The 20,076-nt window shown below is 43.1% G+C and overlaps 1 protein-coding gene across 1 annotated transcript in view; it reads left to right on the top strand.

Moving 5' to 3' along the window:
* Positions 1-7,611, top strand: part of BCL2L12 (BCL2 like 12) — a 48,906-nt gene extending 41,295 nt beyond the window's left edge. Inside the window, exons 6-7 of the mRNA XM_040327517.1 lie at positions 2,799-3,068; positions 7,499-7,611. Coding sequence (XP_040183451.1) covers positions 2,799-3,068; positions 7,499-7,546 — 318 coding nt within the window. The 3' untranslated portion in view covers positions 7,547-7,611. The remainder of the gene's footprint in view (positions 1-2,798; positions 3,069-7,498) is intronic.
* Positions 7,612-20,076: the final 12,465 nt, after the last annotated feature.

Genomic DNA, 20,076 nt, shown 5'->3' on the forward strand with positions numbered 1-20,076 from the left:
TTTAGAAACGAATGGAGAAGACCTTATAGAGTGGGTTTTTTTAATAAAATGGAGAGACTATTATAAAGTAGATTTTTTTTTTTTTTTCTTTTTTTTCTAAAGCCTCGTACACACAATCGGTTATTCCGACAACAATTGTGTGATGGAAGGGTTTTGTCGGATAATCCGACCATCTGTATGCTCCATCGGACAATTGTTGTCGGAATTTCTGACAACAAATGTGGGATAACATGCTGTTAAATTGTCCATCAACAAATGTGTCCTGCCTGATTATCCGGTCGTACACACGATCGGATAATCAGACAAAACACATTTGTTGTCGGACAATTTGAGAGCATGGCTAACCAACATTTGTTGTCGGAAATTCCAACAACAATTGTCCGATGCTGCATATATAGACGGTCGTTTTATCAGACAAAACACATCTATCACACAATTGTTGTCGGAATATCTGATCGTGTGTACGGGCCTTAAGGAAATCTCTACCACAAAACAATGTACAATGGAACCTCGGTTTAAGAGTAACTTGGTTTGAGAGCGTTTTCATTTGTGAGCAACTTTTTATTTTATTTTAATTCTGACTCGGTTTGTGAGTGTTGACTCGGAAGAAAAGCATAATTCAAGCTAAATAGGCCTGCAGTACCTCATTTGGCCTGAGGTATGGTGGCGCAGGAGCAGAGCCAACGTGTCCTTGGGCCTTTTCGGCGCTCTCTGGCGCCCCCCACCTCTGGCCGCATTCGGTATTGCATCCCATTGAAGTCAATTCGGAACAAATTATTTTCATTTCCATTGGCTTCAGTGGGGAAAACTCGCTTTGATATGCGAGTACTTTGGATTACAAGCATTCTCCTGGAACAGATTATGCTCGCAATCCGAGGTTTAACTGGATGTTCTCCGACTCACTCATGCCCCGACAACTACAAGCAACCTTCCTTCTAAAAGCCATCAATCCTGTTTTTGGATGCTCTTGGGTTTTTGGAGTACCAGCAGACACCACTGAACACGTTTTTGTCAAGAGAAAAGTGTTCAGAAAAGCAAACACAATAGAAAAACCTTGTTAGTTGTTGTTTTCTTCACAATCGGCCCATGCTAAAGATGTCTTCAGCCCTCTACCTTTTTCCATAGTCTGAGCACAGACAATGTGTGACTATTATGTTTAGAGATCTAGCAGTTGGACTGTGCCCTCTGACTGCCTGCAGTGCTTGGACTTGAGGCTGACATATTGGCGTTAAATACAAATTCTAGACTCTTTAATGTCCTGGTGTTATTTGTATTCTTATAGAAATCTTATTGGACGTGGTTTTTGCTATTAAGCATGCTTATAAGATTTTAAAATACAAAATGGCAGTCATTACAACTGTTATAAGTGTAATTGTTATTCGATTTCATACTTTAGCAGATTCTTTAAGACGTTACCACCTTGCATTATTCTTTCTTTTAAAATAGTACCTCATTCTTGCCATTGATTAAAAAAGAATAACTGCTTGTCACCTAGGAAGCCTAATGTGTCTTACACACCACTGGAAAATCTGCGATGAGAGCTTTTGGCCCGGGATTCCCGGCTGTGTGTGTGCTCCATTGCAGTTTTTCCGACGGGAAAACTGCCGGATAAAAAAAAGAGAGCAGGATCTCTTTTTCCTGTCAGGAAAAAATCCTGGCAGGAAAACCGTTCGTCTGTACGCTTTTCTGACAGGGAAAAAAAAGTGCATGCTCGGAAACAATTTTGACACATGCTCGAAAGCATAGAACTTAATTTTGTCGGCTCGTCGTAGTCTTTTACATCACAGAATTCTTGGCAGTCAAAAGTTCACCGGACTTTTGTGTGACCGTTTGTATGCAAGGCAGGCTTGAGAGGAATTCCGTCGGGTAAACCGTCGTTTTTTTTATCCGATGGAAAAAAAAAGGTTGTGTGTACGAGGCATTACTCGCAAGGCCTCTGGCTACCAATCATTACATCAAAGAGTTGACACTTTTGTTTCCATTCCTTTACAATAGCATACAAATATGATGCAAAACATTTTTTTGCTGACTTAGGACCGCATAAGCAGAATTTCATTCATTCAGATAAAAAAAAAAAAGTATTTTTGAAAAAGTTGAAAAAAATATGTAATGCAACTTCTACAGTGTATGGCCAGCTTTAGAACACACCATTGACTACAACAGACCTTACTAGGGGTGCTTATATGGGGAACAATTGTGCTCAATCAAATTTTCTTGCTTAATGTCTTTTATTATTAAATATTTTCAATTTACTTGAAAGAGAGGGGCGAAACCCCAACATGGTACATCTTGAGATCATTACACATTTCAACTACTTGATCAAATTCCCAACTTCCAAACTCTTATTCTCAGAGTAGGCTCCTACACCATCCTGTAAGAGAATTATTGTGTTGCATAAGTAGATGGCCATTACATTTTATGGGGTGTACCAAAGTGCCGTAATTATATTCGCTGCACCTCAAGATAAATCCAGAACTCTAGGAATGGTCACAAATCTGATATTGTGAAAAAAGTAGGCCAGTGTGTGTTCCGTGGTTGCCCTCGTTCTGAACCCACTGCACTGGAGAATGAGAGGGATGTTGCACAGGACAGAGTCATGTGACTTGAGACTGCAGTTTGAGATCCTTGCATAAGTCTAGCAATGTGTCTTCATAAAAAACTCAGAGGAAGAGAAGTTGAGCAGACTTTCCAGTTTGGCAGCATGCCCTTTTCTATTCTTGAAGTTATTGTCCCTTTCTTCAAATTTTTTAAAGGTATGATGTGTAATAAGATTTATTCTCTTGTATTTTCTTGTCTAGATCAACAAAGATCCCTTCCTCAGGACCACGCTCGCTAGAATGTCATACGGCAGCTTCTTTCGACTTGCAGAGGTTTTCACAAGCCAGGCCGAGGTTGAGACCACTCAGGTTGGTGCGAGCGTGAGCCCTGAACTGACTAAAATCGCCCTGACGATGGAACTGACGAGGAAAGTAGCAGGAATCAACAGTCATGCCGTTCACCAACTTATGGGCTACAGCCTTCAGTACATGGACATGTTTGTACCATGGCTGCAGAAACAAGGAGGCTGGGTAGGTATTTCTATACTACATTGTCTGTAGAGAATTGGATGCAGCTCTGTGCTTGTAAAGTCACTCCTGTTCTTGCTTAAAGTGCTTCTTAAGGCTGAAGTTTTTTTAGCCCCCCCCCCCCTCTCCGCTTATACTTACAAGAGCCCGATCCAGTGACGTGCACGAAAGCAGAATCTCTACCGGGTCTCTCCCTCCTCATTGGCTGAGACACAGCACCGGGAACCAATGGCTCACGCTACTGTCAATCGTAGCCAGTAAGGGGGAGAAGGGGCGTAGCCGATCTGTGCTGTGTGTGGCTTAGACACACAGGTGGCTCGGGAGCAAGCATGCATGAGTGCCTCCAGAGCAAGCCACTTGCTACAGGGGGATGGGCAAGGAGAAGGGAGGGTGGGGTACCCGAGAGAGGAGGATCAGGGCTGATCTGTGCAAAACCATAACAATAATTATAACAATCACTATTTTTCATTTGAGATGCATTGGATAACATTTTCTATTGTATTAGTAGAACTATAAGCAAAACCTTCTTCTTTTTTTTTTTTTTCATTTTGCATATCCAAACACGTAAAATAAATACCTACAAATTAGGGGAATTTCTTGGGGGCCCACAGGTCACCAGAACTAGTGTCCCCATTGGAAGATTTCCCTTCTACTTTTCTGGGGACAACCCAAAATTTGGGATTTTCTTTTACTTTCACTTTTAATGATAATAGTAAACAGGACAAATAGAGGGGATGCATCTCCAGATCCGTGCAGTAGCGTCTTTTGGCAAGATTTTTGCTACTTGGCATCACCTGGGATCTTCTGGAAGAATGATGGTCATCCTTGCCTAGGCATTACTGAAGAAAGGTAAATATTTCAACTAAGGCTCCTTTCACTCTAGTAGACCAATTGGGTCAGTCAGTTTTTCAGGTGGATCTGATCAGACCCTTCAGTCTCCTCTATAAAGCGGTGGGTGTAAACAGACATGTGTTTGTTTACACCCACCAACATCTTTTCCGATTCTGTCTGCTAAAAAGCGTGTCATGATCCTACGGGGTAAAAATGACCGCACCAACCAAGCAGATACTGGCTGGAAAAAGCGCCCAGAGGCGATTCAGTTCGCATGCGTTGCGCTATACAAGTCATTCATTCATTCATTCATTCATGTCTGCTAAAAACCGACATATGGGGATCCATTCCCCATTTGTCTGGCGTATCGGATGGCAGTTGGGTGTAAAGCGGATACCTGGTTTTGGTAGGTACACGCTCCCACTTCAGGTGCTATCATATCCCCCCCCCCGCAGCCATCTGGAACACATCGCAGGTCCCACCAGGCTGCGGGACCATTCACGTATACGCGGCTTGCCCAATGGGAGGCCAGTTGGGATGCAGAAGTCACAGCCGGCTTGCCACACTAAACATGATGGCACCAGGGCCCTGAAGACCAGCAAAGAACTGGCCCAAGTGAGGACAGTGCTGCATCCCTGGACAGGTAAGTGTCCTTTTTTTTTTAGAAGTCAGCAGCTCCAGTATTTGTAGCTGCTGTCTTTTTTAAGTTTTTTTTTTTTTTTTTTCAAAAAGGCTTCAGAACCTCCTTTTACATAGCAGGTGAGGTTGAAAAAAAGACACAAGTCCAAGTCCAACATCAAGTGTATGATTATAAGTCAGTATAACATTGTATATCTACGTATGTTGTGGTCGTTCGGGTGCTTCTCTAATTAGTTTCTTGAAACCATTAATGCCCCCCCCGCTGAGACCACCGACTGTGGAAGGGAATTCCACATCCTTGCCGCTCTTAAGCCCTGTACACACGGTAGGACTTTTGGCCAACCAACTTCAAAATCTGCAACTTTTCAAATTTGTCCGACCGTGTGTACGCTCCATCAGACCAACTTTTTCTGGTTTCATCCAACAAAAAGTTGGGTCTGCGAACGGACCAACTTTTCGGCAACAAAAGTCCGATGGTGCTTTGTGTGACCGTGTGTACAGCAATCCAACCAACTTTTGGACAAAGTGCAAATACGAATGCTCAAAACCAATGTTAAAAGCAAAAAACAATAGCAGAAGTTAACCAAAGGGTGGCGGTAAAGAGCAGAAAAGAGCAAAAAAAAACACATGATGTTAGGAAACTTTTAGAAAAGTTTGCAGAAAAGTCTGACTGTGTGTATGCTATGGGTGTGGCAGGACAAATCAATTAGGACAAAAATCCAAGGGAAATTTTGTTGGATGTCCTACCATGTGTATGAGCCTTTACAGTAAAGAACCCTCCATGTAGTTTAACGTTAAACCTCTTTTCTTCTAATTTTAATGAGTGGCCACGTGTCTTGTTAAACTCCCTTCCTCAAAAAAGTTGTATCCCTATTGTGGGATCACCGGTATGGTATTTGTAAATTGAAATCATATCCCCTCTCAAGCGTCTCTTCTCCAGAGAGAATAAGTTCAGTGCTCGCAACCTTTCCTCATAACTAATATCCTCCAGACCCTTTATTCGCTTTGCTGCCCTTCTTTGTACTCGCTCTATTTCCAGTACATCCTACCTGAGGACTGGTGTCCAGAACTGGACAGCATACTCCAGGTGCGGCCAGACCAGAGTTTTGTAGAGTGGGAGAATTATGTTTTTTTATTTATTTTTTCTCTGGAGTTAATCCCCTTTTTAATACATGCCCGATATTCTGTTTGGTTTGTTAGCAGCAGCTTGGCATTGCATTCCATTGCTGAGCCTATCTACTAGGGCCCCCAGGTCCTTTTAGGTTCTCCCCCTCAGTGTATAGATTGCATTCATATTTTTGCCACCCAAATGCATTATTTTAAATTTTTCTACATTAAACCTCATTTGGCATGTAGTTGCCCACCCTATTCATTTGTTCAGATACTTTTGTAAGGTTTCCACATGCTGCGGAGAAGTTATTGCCCTGCTTAGCTTAGTATTGTCTGCAAATACAGAGATTGAACTGTTTACCCCATCCTCCAGGTCGTTTAATGAATAGGATTGGTCCCAGCACAGAACCCTGGGGGACCCCACTACCCACCCCTAACCATTTTAAGTACTCCCCATTTATCACCACCCTCTGAACTCGCCCTTGTAGCCAGTTTTCAATCCATGTACTCACCCTATGTAGTCCATGCCAACGGACCTTATTTTGTACAGTAAGGCCCCATGCACACGAGAAGCAATTACAAACACCTCTAAACTCACTTTTTTAAAGGCAAAAACCGGTGTTTAAAACGCCTGTTTTTGCCACGAATTGCGCAGCGTTTTGCCACGATTAGCAGCGTTCTACCGCGTTTGCGGCTGTCAGCGCTTATCTCAAAGACATTGTAGACCCTCCCAAAGTTTAAAACGCAAAAATAAAACACTTCTGAACCCAAAATTTTGCGTCTGAAAAAACGGATATAAACCCAACTGCTTTAAAAAACGTGATTGTGTGCATGGACACATAGGATAACATTAAATGTGTTCAGGGGCAGTTGAAAAAAATGCCCAAATGCCTCTGAACTCGAGTTTAGCAGCGTCTCGTGTGCATGGGGCCTAAACGTTTAAGTTGATTACCGTATATACTCGAGGCCCTAATTTTACTACAAAAAAATGGGAAAACGTATTGACTCGAGTATAAGCCTACGGTGAGAATGCAGCAGCTACTGTAAGCGGAAAAGAGGGTCAACTATGCCCATTTGCACACCTTACTGTGCCCATTGCAGCCTTACTGTGCCTATTCTTACTGTGCCCATTGTAGCCTTACTGTGCCCATTGTAGCCTTACTGTGCCCATTGTAGCCTTACTGTGCCCATTCTCACTGTATTCTTGACAGGCTGCGGGCATCCATTTTTCAAAAGTCGCAGCTTCCTCCTGGTCCTATTCGTTCCGTGATAGTCAGTGTACCTGTCGGGTCGCGGGCGTCCATTTTTTAAAAGTCGCGGCTTCCTCCTGGTCCGTGATAGGCGTTTGACACTGTGTTCGGCTACCGCCTATCACGGAAGTACTCTCATCCTCGGACTCAGTTTTCTAGCAGACACAGTGTTCAGTGTTCCGCCAATCACGGACCTTCTTTCATCCTCCGACAAGAGGATGTCCATGATAGGTGGAACACTGAACACAGTGTCTGCTGGGAAAGTCTGAGGATGAGAGAACCTCCATGATAGGCAGTAGCAGAACACCATGTCAAACGCCTATCACGGACCAGGGGAAAGCCGCGACTTTTGAAAAATGGACGCCCGCGACTCGACAGGTACACCGACTCGAGTATATGCCGAGGGGCTATTTTCAGCCCTAAAAAAAGGGCTGAAAAACTCGGCTTATCCTCGAGTATATACTGTAGCTTGCCCTGCATAGTCAAGAATTACACCGCTGCAATGTGAATTCTTGTTTGCACAAACCTATAAACATGTCTTTAATTTTATGCTTGTGGTTGACCCAACCAGATATTAAATATTTTCTTTCTTCTGTCTTCCAGGAAAATATCGTGTCTAATGGAGATATTGCTGACTTGCAGATTGATTAGTGAATATCTACCTCAGTTGCAGACCCTGTCTAATGGGAAATGAAAGAAATTCTATTTGTCTTGTTTGGACTCTCCCGAAGAAATGACTTGCACTGTTTTTTCTACATTTGGCACTTCCTTTAAGGTGGTTTAAAGGAAATCTATTCTGCTATGACCTGTGAATGAGACCTCAATATGAAATCTCAGGAAGAAAATCTGCCAAACTATGAAATATTTAAAGATTTGATAACTAAGACTTTTATTACATGTTGGCATCTGCTGGCATATGCCGCCACTTATTTTTTAACAGTAATTCATATCCTCCAAGTGAGGCGGGTGGAAGCTTTATTTTTTTATTCCACTGTTGACTTGATTTTGTGGGTTTTAAGATTGTACATTCATACCTCTTTAAAGGTCTGGGTTATCCAACACTGATGTTTTTGGGTTCTGCCTGAGCTGGTGAGTTCAGTCACCTACAACTTTCTTATATCTTGAGGGGACATTAGTGGTGAGATGTCCGCTCCAGATTTTCTGGCTCTATCCACTTTAAGTGATTCTTACTGTTCCATGTGGGCATTTTCATTTATTTTAGGGCTTTTTCACCCTTAAGGTGGAGTGTGGTGCCCTCCAATGCTGAGATAGCTTTTCAGAAGCTATTTGAGGACTGTCATCACCACCCGATTTAACCCTGTAATGCCACACTACTGCACCGCAATCGCATGCATTGCATGTGGTTGCAATATGGCCCAATTAAACTCAACGGGAAAGTATGACAAGCAGAGCCACTTAACTGTAAAGCTTGGTGCTCCACTCTGAGCACTGTCTTCTTCCAAAAAGTAACAAACAGAAAAGGGGGGAAAACGCTGCTCTCCCAACCAACGCGTGTGACCTCTGTGACTGAGCCCTGGTGGGCGTGGTGAAACGCATCGGTGGGCATGGTTTAGGGAGACGCATAGGCTGAGGCCATTCTTTATCTCCATCTCACGCGCACTGGTTGGGAAAGTGGCATCTCTTCCACTTTAAAGAGGTGCCGCTTGTCAAACTGTGCACCCCGAGTTTAAAATGCCATGGCAGCGAAGCAAACCATCATGGCTGCGTCACGTGTACAGCCCTGTCCGACTATATTATGAGAGTTTTTGGAAGGGTGGTAACACTGCAGCTTGGCCGCGTGTTTTTACCACCCCCTGGCTGTCTGAAAAAATCCTATCAGTATAACAGTAGGAGTACTGGGCCTCTTTCAGCTGTAATAGGAAAAGTACGCATCATAACTTAATGGGGCAGAACCAGAACTGCACACAGGGAGATGCCACCAGTACAGAAACTCCACTCACCAGCATCCACTTGTGAATCCAATATCTGTTTTGAATGACTAGAACCTCTATCCAAAAGATGCACATACAAACCCGAGTCAGAGGTGTAAGAAACACTGTGCAGATAATTTGCACTCCAGTCCAAAAAAAAATATTTTACTCTGTTTTACTCTTATTTGTGTTTTTTAAATGTATTCCTACCAAATTCACAGAATATAATGGGCGGCTCAGGTTCACTAAAATAGGTTAACCAATCGGCTTCCATGTGTTTTTTTTTGCAAAACTTAATTGAACAAGCTGAAGTTAGAAGCTGATTGGCTACCATGCACAGCTGCACCAGATTTTGCACTCTCCGATTTTAGTAAACCAACCCCACATTATTCCTCTCTCTCTCTCTCTCTCTCTCTCTCTCTCTCTCTCTCTCTCTCTCTCTCTCTCTCTCTCTCTCTCTCTCTCTCTCTCTCTCTCTCTCTCTCTCTCTCTCTCTCTCTCTCTCTCTCTCTCTCTCTCTCTCTCTCTCTCTCTCTCTCTCTCTCTCTCTCTCTCTCTCTCTCTCTCTCTCTCTCTCTCTCTCTCTCTCTTCCCCCCCCCCAATGTTTCTCAACTCCAGTCCTTAAGTACCCCCAACAGGTCATGTTTTCAGGATTTCCCTCCGATGAAACGGCTGTGGTAATTACTAAGACCCCTTTTACACGACTTGCAAAGATCTGTCTCCGTATTTCAGGCAGGTCTGAGCGGGCCACCTATTAACTTGTATGGGCAACTGGATGTCAGCTGAGATGTGTCCACTGACACCCGCCTGCCATCTGATTAGACAAGATCCACTGAAAACAGACGGACGGCTCACCATCTGTCCAGCGGATGGGATTGAATGAAAACGGGCATGCTGTCTGTCTTAATCCGAATATCCCATAGAGAACAGCGTGGTTCTGACAGGTCTGTCCCTGCACAATGAGCAGAGACAGGAATCGATGGAGTGTTCCCCAGCTGAGCTAGCGGAGTCCGCTGAGCGGATCTGCCACATGTGAAAGGGGTCTAAGGCAGCAACTGATCAAATCAAATGTAAAATGATGGAACACATGACCTGTTGGGGGGTACTTGAGGACTGGAGTTGAGAAACTTTGGTCTACAGGAAGCATTGCATGCTAAGAGTTGGGGACTTGGAGGGCTGTTGCACAGAATGCATAGCATAGTTATTTAGACATTATAAAGCTCTGTTTAATGTACCTTTTTTCATTTGCATTTCTTAAACGTCTTTGAATGATTTTTGCCTATTGCCTAGATTTGGCCTTTCAAAGAAACTTGTTGCAATCGGCTGTTTTTTTCTAGGTGAAAAAGGAAAAGCCCTCTAAAGCGAACCTGTAGCCAAACTTTAGACATTTGAGTATTTAAGTGCCTGGTTTAAAATAAGCCCTCACTGACCTCTGTAGCTGCAGTCGCTGTGGAGCAATTCCTCCTCTGTTTCCACGTCAGAAGCACAGAGTTTACTCAGTAGCTTTGCTCACCCTGCTACCAGCTCCAGGCGCTCCTTCTCTGTGTTTACATTTGAAATTAAAAGGCTCTAGGGCTTTCAGGTGACTGCTGGGAGGGTGAAGTGGGGTGAGCCAAGCTGGCTTACACAAGTATTTTAATGCTTTTGCTGTTAAATTTGATAAGTCATGCCACTGTGCCTGCAGGGATTGTGCGGGTTTCTTGGCTTTTGTAGTGCCCACTGCAGTATGTATTATGGTAAGGCACTAAGGGGATGTAAACAAGCTCAGGGCTGCAATAGCTTTGTTTACATTTTTCAGCGGGGTCTGAGCTTTGTATTAGAAGTTATGTGGGTACCTGGTCACTTCCACATGAGGTGTGCCCTCTTTCTAGTCTCTGGGCCCTTAAGAAGGAGAGCTGGATGGGAATGTCCATCCCCTGATATCTGCAGCCTCTGAACCTGGAAGAGTTTAGATCTGAGCAATTGGGGTTTACATCTGTCCAATCCCAGAGGAGGTATTAAGGGTCAGAATTACCCCTGATATCCCCATAAAGACAACCTGTCATTCCCTGTATATTGTCACACAGGGGGCTTGTGAGTGCCCTTGTGATGGCAATAAAGTAGAAAAATTAATGTGTTACTTAAAAAAAAATAAGGAAGCAAATGAGCAATGCTCCGCCTTTTGGGAGGAGCTTCACTTTTAAGTAACATAGATATAAAAAAAAGAGAAAATTTGAGGGCTTCTGCCCTTGGGTACATGCGCACATCTAAGACGTGAAATGTTGGGTATTCCTGTGTGCGCTGGATTAAGAGGAATAATTATAGGGCCATCATTTATTATTAACATTAAATTGATGCACTGTGAAGGTTTTTATAGTGTCACCTTTTGACAATTTTAGGTTTTGAATTTTTTTGCCATTTTTTTGGTGCACGTGATTTTGGGGCCTCATATTTTTTGCTTTATATTTAACAAAACATTTTGAGATTATATTGTGATTGTGTGCACTAAAATAAATGTAAGTATTTTTTTACTTTAAATATAGATTTTGATAAACCGCTACATAAACATTGTGCAACATAAAATTGCAACTGCCATCCTTTTTTTATTCTATAGTAGGTCATAAAATATATATTATTGTTGGGGTTTTAAGAATGTTTTCAAGTCAAAAAGCACCTTTAGACATTTTTGTAAAAAGGGGGATAAAATAGTCTGGTAGCAAAAGGGTTTAGGGCTTGTAAAACGTGTGATCATCAGCGCATTGGAACTTTGTTTACATTTACATTGTTTACCTTCAGTCACTGTAGGAGGGTTGAGACAAAACATTTAACACTGAGTGTTTACAATGGTCAGAATGTGCTCATTGATGTTAAACCTTTATCCCCAAAGGAGGAAAAAAATGTTTAACTGCTTAAGTGCTAGCTGAAGTTGAGCTTTTTTTCCCCCACAAATAGAGCTTTCTTTTGGTGGTATTTAATCACCTCTGCGGTTTTTATTTTTTGCGCTATAAACAAAAAAAGAGTGACAATTTGAAAAAAAAATTGCTATAATAAATATCCCCACCCCCAAAAAAATAAAAATAAAACGAATTTCTTCATCAGCTTAGGCCAATATATATTCTTCTACATATTTTTGGTAAAGAAAACACACAATAAGCATATATTGATCGGTTTGCGCAAAGCTTATAGTGTCTACAAACTTTGGGAATGATTTATGGCATTTTTATATTTATTTTACTAGTGGTGACCTGCGTTTTTTTGCGGTTTTGCAACGGACAGATGGGACCCTTTTTTTTGTTTTGGGACCATTGACATTTATACAGCGACCAGTGCTATAAAAATGCTCTGATTGCTGTGTAAATGTCACTGGCATGGGAGGGGCTAAAACTAGGGGGCGATCAAGGGGTTGTAACGGTAAATGTTTTTTCACCTTAATGCATCCTATGTTGTTTGGCTACACTGGATGGATCGAAAGCAGCGCAGTCATTGACTGGCGCTGTTGTCAATCACATCCAATGACGCGGCGTGCCGTGGTGCTGGGCCGAGTAATACAGTCGGCAGCTATGGTTGGCGCTGTATCACTGGAGCGCGCCTGCAAGAGCTTTCCACCATGCAAGCTTTCTCTTATGAAGGGGGAAAGCTCTTGCGGGGGCCAGAGACAGCCACCGAGGGACCCCAGAAGACGTGGATCGGGGCCACTGTGTGCAAAACAAGCTGCACAGTGGAGGTAAGTATAACATGTTTAAAGTTAAAAATAAATAAAAATAATGGTGTTCCTTTAATTGTAAATTGTTCCCTCAGTGTGTTCTAACTGTATGGGTATAGGATTGACTAGGAGAGGAGACATATCTTTTTCCTGGAACAAACAATATGTCTCGTCTTGCCTGACGGCACAGGGATTTTTGTGCTGGCACACAAATCCCTGTGCTGTCGAACGTGCACAGGATCGTGCCTGCCGGCCACGCGCATCGGCGCCCCTACCGTGCAGCAGGCACATGTGCGCACGCCCTTTGGTGGCGCTAAAGGGAAGGACGTACCCATACAGGATTTTGCTCACGGGAGCCATTCTGCCGCAGTAAATCTGTGTTAGGTGCTCGGGAACCAGTTAGTTTGTCAAGTTCATCTTAATTTACTAGTCTGGTGCATCTGTGCATAGTAACCAATCGGTTTCCATGTTTTTATTGTCAAAGCCTAATTGAACCAACTGAAGTTGAAAGCTGGTTACTATGCGCCGCTGCACCAGATTCTGACCACTTATGTTGTTGTACAGTTGGGAAAAGTTGGTGAGTTTGGAAGTAAGGATGGAGTGTGGGTGGAAGTCAGTCTGCTGGTGTCTGGTGTCTGTGTTTATGCTCGTTTTTACTGTGTGTTAAGAATATGTAAATATTTGAATGTCTATTTCCTGATCATAGTAACATTTTAAATGTGACTCCAGCTCTCTGGCAGAAATTGGGGTTGATTTACAAAATGCAAATGGACCGTGCACTCTGCAAGTGCAGTTGCACTCATTTTCCCCAAAGCTTAGTGATTAGGTATTCTTTACAAAGTGAAGCTTCACAATCGGGTGCAAGGAAAAAAAAAAAAATGTTGTTGCACGTGATTGGATGAAGCAGAGCTTCACTACATTGACTATGCTCTGGGGAAAAATGAGAGAAACTGCACTTGCAAAGTGCACAGTCTATTTGCTTTTAGTAAACCAACCCCACCAAGTCCAAAGCTCAGTATTGACCCACTTCGTGTCCAGCAGTCCCTACAGCTATACTAGCAACTGTTATAGTAGCCATTTACAGGGGGATATTTGCTTGTCATTGAACAGGCTGCCTGACCACTGATTCATTTATCAGTCTTACCCTAGTGGCTCTGACCTCCACGTTTTCTTATCGCCTTCCAATAAGAGCCAATGCATATTAATGCATGGGTATATGTGCGCTGTGGTGTGCTGCTATTCATCTTGAATTGTACCCCGACTCACATATACAGTAAACAAGAACACATTTGCACGAAAGCTCACCATAACACCCAGGTGGGAATACATTAGACTTGGTAGTATGCTGTGTTGCTAAAAATAATTTGGGTGTGTGGTGTTGTTTTTTTTCATGTGCTCAACACGTGTCATTGTACCTCCATACTGTAAATGGGCCCATAGTATGGGACTACAACGCACAAGTTACACCATACTGAACTGTAACCAAAATTTGAAAAATACTCCTGTATGAATAAATTAAATAAACTTACACAAAAGGGTGTATTTATATAAAAAATAAAATTGGAACAGCAGTGTGAATGTTTGTTTTTTCTATGCAAATAATGAATCTCCATTAGGCTATTTCCTAGGCTGGTTGAATGTTTTTCGTTGATTTAAAATGGGAAAATGCTGAATTTGACCACTAGATGGTGTTAAGTATAACAGAAATTGTCTAAGATACGCTTATCCTGCCTCCTGGATGATGACGCAGCACCTTCTGTGGCTAGCCGTCATATATACAAAACCTGAGCCTCTGTCCCAGAATGATTGTGCCTCCAAAATTGCACAGTAATCCCCAGAGGTTACTAGAGAATTGACCACAAGCCATTTTGTCCGGGCTGATGAATATCAAGAAATTACTTGGTCGCTATCTACAGCAGGGCACTACAAAGTCTGGTCTGCAGGAGTATGGAACCTTCAGGTGGTTGTTCACGTGTATCCCACATATAAGGCAATATTCGGGCATCCAAAGAAATTCCCAAATGTCCATTATGGGATGCCCAAAAAGATAAAAAAAAAAGTCATAAAATATGAAATCTGTCTCTAGTCAACGCATGAAGGGGCAGATCCACATAGATCTGCACCCGCGCAGCGTATCAGAGATACGCTACGCCGCCGTACCTTACCTGGCGTTCTTGCAAATCCTCAAAGATTTTGCGCCGTTAGTTACGGCAGCGTAGTGTATTTCTGGCGGCGGAATTCAAATCGGCGCTTAGGGGGCGTGTTTCATTTAAATGAAGCGCGTCCCCGCGCCGAATGAACTGCGCATGCTCTGCTTCGAAGTTTCCCGCCGTGCATTGCGCGAAATGACGTCACAAGGACGTCATTTTTTAAACTTAGACGTGACTTACGTCCATCCCGATTCACGGACGACTTGCGAAAAAAAAAAAAGAAAAGATTCAAATTTCGACGTGGGAACGACGGCCATACTTAACATGGCAAATCTAAATATACGCCACAAAAAAGCAGCTTTAACTATATGCTGGAAAAAGCCGACTAGAGACGACGTAAGAGAATGTGACGGCCACGCGTACGTTCGTGGATCGTCGGAAATAGCTAATTGGCATACCCGACGCGGAAAACGACGCAAACTCCACCCAGCGGACGCCGAAGTATTGCATCTACGATCCAAAGGCATACAAAGCCGTACGCCTGTCGGATCAAACCCAGATGCCGTTGTATCTTGGTTTGAGGATTCAAACTAAAGATACGACGCAGGAAATTTGAAAGTACGCCGGCGTATCAGTAGATACGCTGGCGTACTCTCACTGTGGATCTGTGCCGAAGTGTCTATATGAGGGTGACTCTAGGCATGATTTTTTTTTTTTTTTTTTATTGGCTTCCTGCATGCGGGCCGTCCAGCTGTACTGTGCATCTCTCTGCATTTTAGTGCACCAGGGAGGGTGGATAGAGCTGCATGGCACTGACCTTTATGATACTGAGTCTCTGCTTTCATTCATCCCAAAGGTGTTCTTTCGGGTTGAGGTCAGGACTCTGTGCAGTCCAGTCAAGTTTCTCCACCCCAAACTCGCTCAGCCAGCCATACAAGGCAATCTTAAAGTCTGCAAAAGACTTGAGACTGGGCCCGGAGTTTACCTTCCTGCAGGACAACTGCCTTAAACATACAGCCAGAGCTACAATGGAATGGTTTAGATCAAAGCATATTTATGTGTTAGAATGACCCAGTCAAAGTCCAGATCTAAATCCAATTGAGAATCCGTGGCTTGAAAATTGCTGTTTACAGACGCTCTCCATCCAATCTGACACAACTTGAGCCATTTTGCAAAGAATAGGCAAACATTTCACTTTCTAGATGTGCAAAGCTGGTAGAGATATCCGGGCTGAATACAAATGCACACCACACTTTTCACACATTTTATTTGTAAAATAAAATTGAAAAAAATTTATAATTTTCCTTCCACTTCACAATTATATGGCTTTTTGCGTTGGTCTATCATATAAAATACATTTACGTTTTTGGTTGTAACATGACAAAATGTCAACAAATTTCAAGGGGTATGAATAATTTTCATGGCGCTGTAGGTGTCGTCATAGATGATACACATGCTAGAACAATTATTTTTTTCTTTTAAGCTAAGGTAAGGCCTCATGTACATGGACATTTAGCAGCTCCTGTGTGGTGAACCAAAAAATCTCTGGTGCTTCCCTGCACCCAGGGAGCCATACGTGTTGCATACAGCTTTCAGTACAAGTGGAAGGCTATATTGGTGCATCTCATAAAATTAGAATATCATTAAAAAGTTCATTTATTTCAGTAATTCAAAAAGTGAAACTCATATATTTTATATACCGTATTTATCGGCGTATACCGCGCACTTTTTCCCCCTGAAATTCAGGGCAAAATCGTGGGTGCGCCGATACCCGCGCTGAGTTTGAACTACTGCGCCAGCATTTACCGAGCGCAGTACACTCGTGTAGAGTCGGGCAGGCTCGGCTCCTCTCGCAGTCACGATCTGGACGTACAGAACGTGACCGCGAGAGAAGCCGAGCCTGCACGACTATACACGTGTGTACAGTGTTCGGTATATGCCGGCGCAGTAGTTCAAACTCAGTGCGGGGAGGACACCGCAGAAGGACCGCCGGACCCGACGTGGAGGACACCAGCCGCAGACGGACGCCGGACCCGACGAGGCAGCCGATGGATGCCACGCAAGACACCAAAACTGTAAGTACTAAAATCTTTTTTTTTTTACAGGAATGCGGGTCCACTTTAGGGGTATGTGCTATACGCCGGAGCGCGCAATACCCCGATAAATATAGGAGATGCATGACACACAGAGTGATATATTTTAGCATTTCTTTATTTTAATTTCAATGATTATGGCTTACCACTAGGGATGGTCCAAACACCCCCCTGGTTCAGTTTGCACCAGAACACCCAAAAAAATACGTATGTGTAGCGCTAAAATTAATAAATGAATATCAAAATACCAAAAAATGTGTATAGTAAAAAATAAAACACATATAACATTAATAAATGTTAGACACAAATTGTGAAACATGTGAGATTCCTCTGTAGCGAGGGGTGACAACAGTGCCAACTGGCACGTGAACTGATGCACCTAAGGTGGTATCAAACATAAAAACAAAGTCCAACAAAAACTCCTAAGTGTGATGATCCGAGGTATGTAGCAAAGTTCATCAACATCCACAAGTCATTCAAGTGAAAAAGTGAATAAATAGAAAAAGCGTGACTCCTTTAACGTGACAATCCCATCACCGGAAAAAGTGCAGGCTTACCGGAACTTGTTGACCACTGGTGGCATATGCCAAAAGAGGTCAGTCAAGGCTTTATATGACGATTGTCAAACAGCAATCCTTGGCAGGAAGCGTAGGTCCAACTGGTGGGTAGGTCCTTATATGGAATAGGTCCCCAGGAGTAAGCCGGAAGCTATACTGATGTTGGTATCCCAAAACCAATTGGCTCAGTGTGTTAGTGGTGCATAGAGAAAAATAAAGAGAAGTGGCCACATAGCGTAACTCCGTATAAAAGAAAAAATACGTGTTTATTCACAGCTAACAAACTTACATTTGGCTGGAAGTAAAAGAGCTCTTGCATGTAAATGGGGCGACAGTGGAGTCCTCCCGACGCGTTTCGTGGTCAAAAGCACATCGTCTGGGGTGACCCCGACCCCAGACGATGTGCTTTTGACCACGAAACGCGTCGGGAGGACTCCACTGTCGCCCCATTTACATGCAGACAATTTCATGGTAGAGGTCTGCGCAGACTTTGGACTTGATAAAACACAGTGGACCAACACCAGCAGATGCAATGGCTTCCCAAATCATCGCTGACTGTGGAAACTTCACACTGGACCTCATGCAACTTGGATTCTGTGCCTCTCCCCTCTTCCTCCAGACTCTGGGACCTTGATTTCCAAATGAAATGCTACATTTTCCAAAGTTCATGATGATTTGGGAAACCATGTCATCTGGTGTTGGTCCACTGTGTTTTATCAAGTCCAAAGTCAGCGCAATCTTATGTAATATTCAAATTTTCGGAGATACTGAAATTTGGGTTTTCACTAGCTGTGAGCCATAAAATATATGAGATTCACTTTTTGAATAGAATTTCTGAAATAAATAAACTTTTTGATGATATTCTAATTTTATGAGATGCACCTGTATGTGGCCGTGCTTGAGTAAATGCCAATTGTTTCTTCGTGGTTACAAATTATTCAGGACCTATTTTTTTCTGCATACATATGCCCATTTAAAATGATGGTGCTATCCACGTACCCACAGATATAACTTCACCCCCCAACTCCTTAGAACTAAGATGGATCTACCCCAGTGTTTCTCGACTTATCCTCAAGGCACCCCAACAGGTCATGTATTCAGGATTTTCCTCAGATGAAACAGTTGTGGTAATTAAGGCAGTAAAACTGATCAAATCGCCTGTGCAAAATAATGGAAAGCCTGAAAACATGACCTGTTGGGGGGCCTTGAGGACTGGAGTTGAGAAACACTGATCTATCCAACTATGCGACCAGACGTCTGTCTTGGCTAGGCAGGGTGAATGCTTTGAAAATTGATGCTCTACCTCGGTTTTTATACTTGTTTTTATACTTGTTCCAAACAATTCCTATTCGCATACCTTCCTCATTTTTTAAGAAGCTCTGCCAGATGTTCTCCAATTTTATCTGGAAAGAGACCTGACCTAGGACACGTTATGAAACACTTTCGCTCCTGAAGACTCTGTTCAATTAGAAGGCCATATGAACCTGATCGATCTCCATGCTTTACCGTGGACACCTGCTGTCCACCTGAAGGGCTCATTACTCCCTAGCGACCTCACCCGTCAAACAATACAAATATGGAACCAACTGATTTCCTTTAGAACGATATCTAAGCCCATGGGGTCCCATCACCACTTGTTTGGGACCCCGGCCTTTCCTCCGGTTATGCATGGGACGGGGCTCGGACCCTGGCAAAGAGAGGATCATTGGCGACTTGCCCAAGCTTTTCGCACAGACCCCTCCTTGACTGCAGACACCCCTTCCCGATCATTCTCTCAACGTCCAGCACACTGGCTTCAGAGGCAGCAAGCGATATCCTATATACGTACCTTTCCATCTTTATCTGTTATCTTATTTATCTAACTTTGAGAACATGCAACTACAGACAGATCCCCCAACACATGTGGTCTCCCAACTTTATTCTCTAATACACACCGCCTCCAATCCTGACCTCCCTCTATACTAGAAGACCTTGGAGTAGAGCTAGGCCACGCCATTTCACCCACACAGTGGCAAAAATGCTTTATCTTGCCACATAAACTATCTTTAGCCACCAGGAATCAAGAAAAAGGGGTTAAATTGGTGGTATAGATGTCCTTTGACCATCCATCGTATCAATTCAACGCTCCCAGACACCTGTTGGCGATGTTTGACGTCCAGGGGTATCTTGCTCCACATCTGGTGGGATTGCCCTCCTGTAAGGAAATTCTGGCAAGCAATCTTTGACCTGTACTCCAGACTGATGGTGACATCAATCGCACCTTTACTTGGGGTTGCCCTTCTATCTATGCTCCCTGGGCCACTCAAATCAGTAAAGAAAGTTGTATTGCACCATTTCCTGGCTGCGGCTAGGATGGTAATACATAGACACTGGAGATTGATGACCGTGCCTTTCTTGAGGGACTGGGTAATTGAAGTGGACCGAATTAGAGACCTGGAATGAATGTTGACACGAGAAGTAAAGATGAGCAATTTTCTAATACTTGGATCTCATGTTCCGTTATTTCACGGGGTTCATCTCGTGGGCTGAAGGGGATCGTGTTCCTACCACCGCTTAGCCTAGATGGACTGTCCCCTATCCATATCTTTTCTTCTTTAATACTTTCTCTTCCTCTTACTTTTCTCAATTCCTCTTGACATCTTTATGTGCTCTTCGAGCAAACGACCCACAACAATTTGTTTTGCCACAAGGAAATTATGTGATCCATGCAGCATACCCTTTGTTAAGAAACTTTGATCAATGAAATATCCTACGCCTTAGTATGTCA

This window comes from Rana temporaria, chromosome 10 (assembly GCF_905171775.1).
Source record: "Rana temporaria chromosome 10, aRanTem1.1, whole genome shotgun sequence".
NCBI lineage: Eukaryota > Metazoa > Chordata > Amphibia > Anura > Ranidae > Rana > Rana temporaria.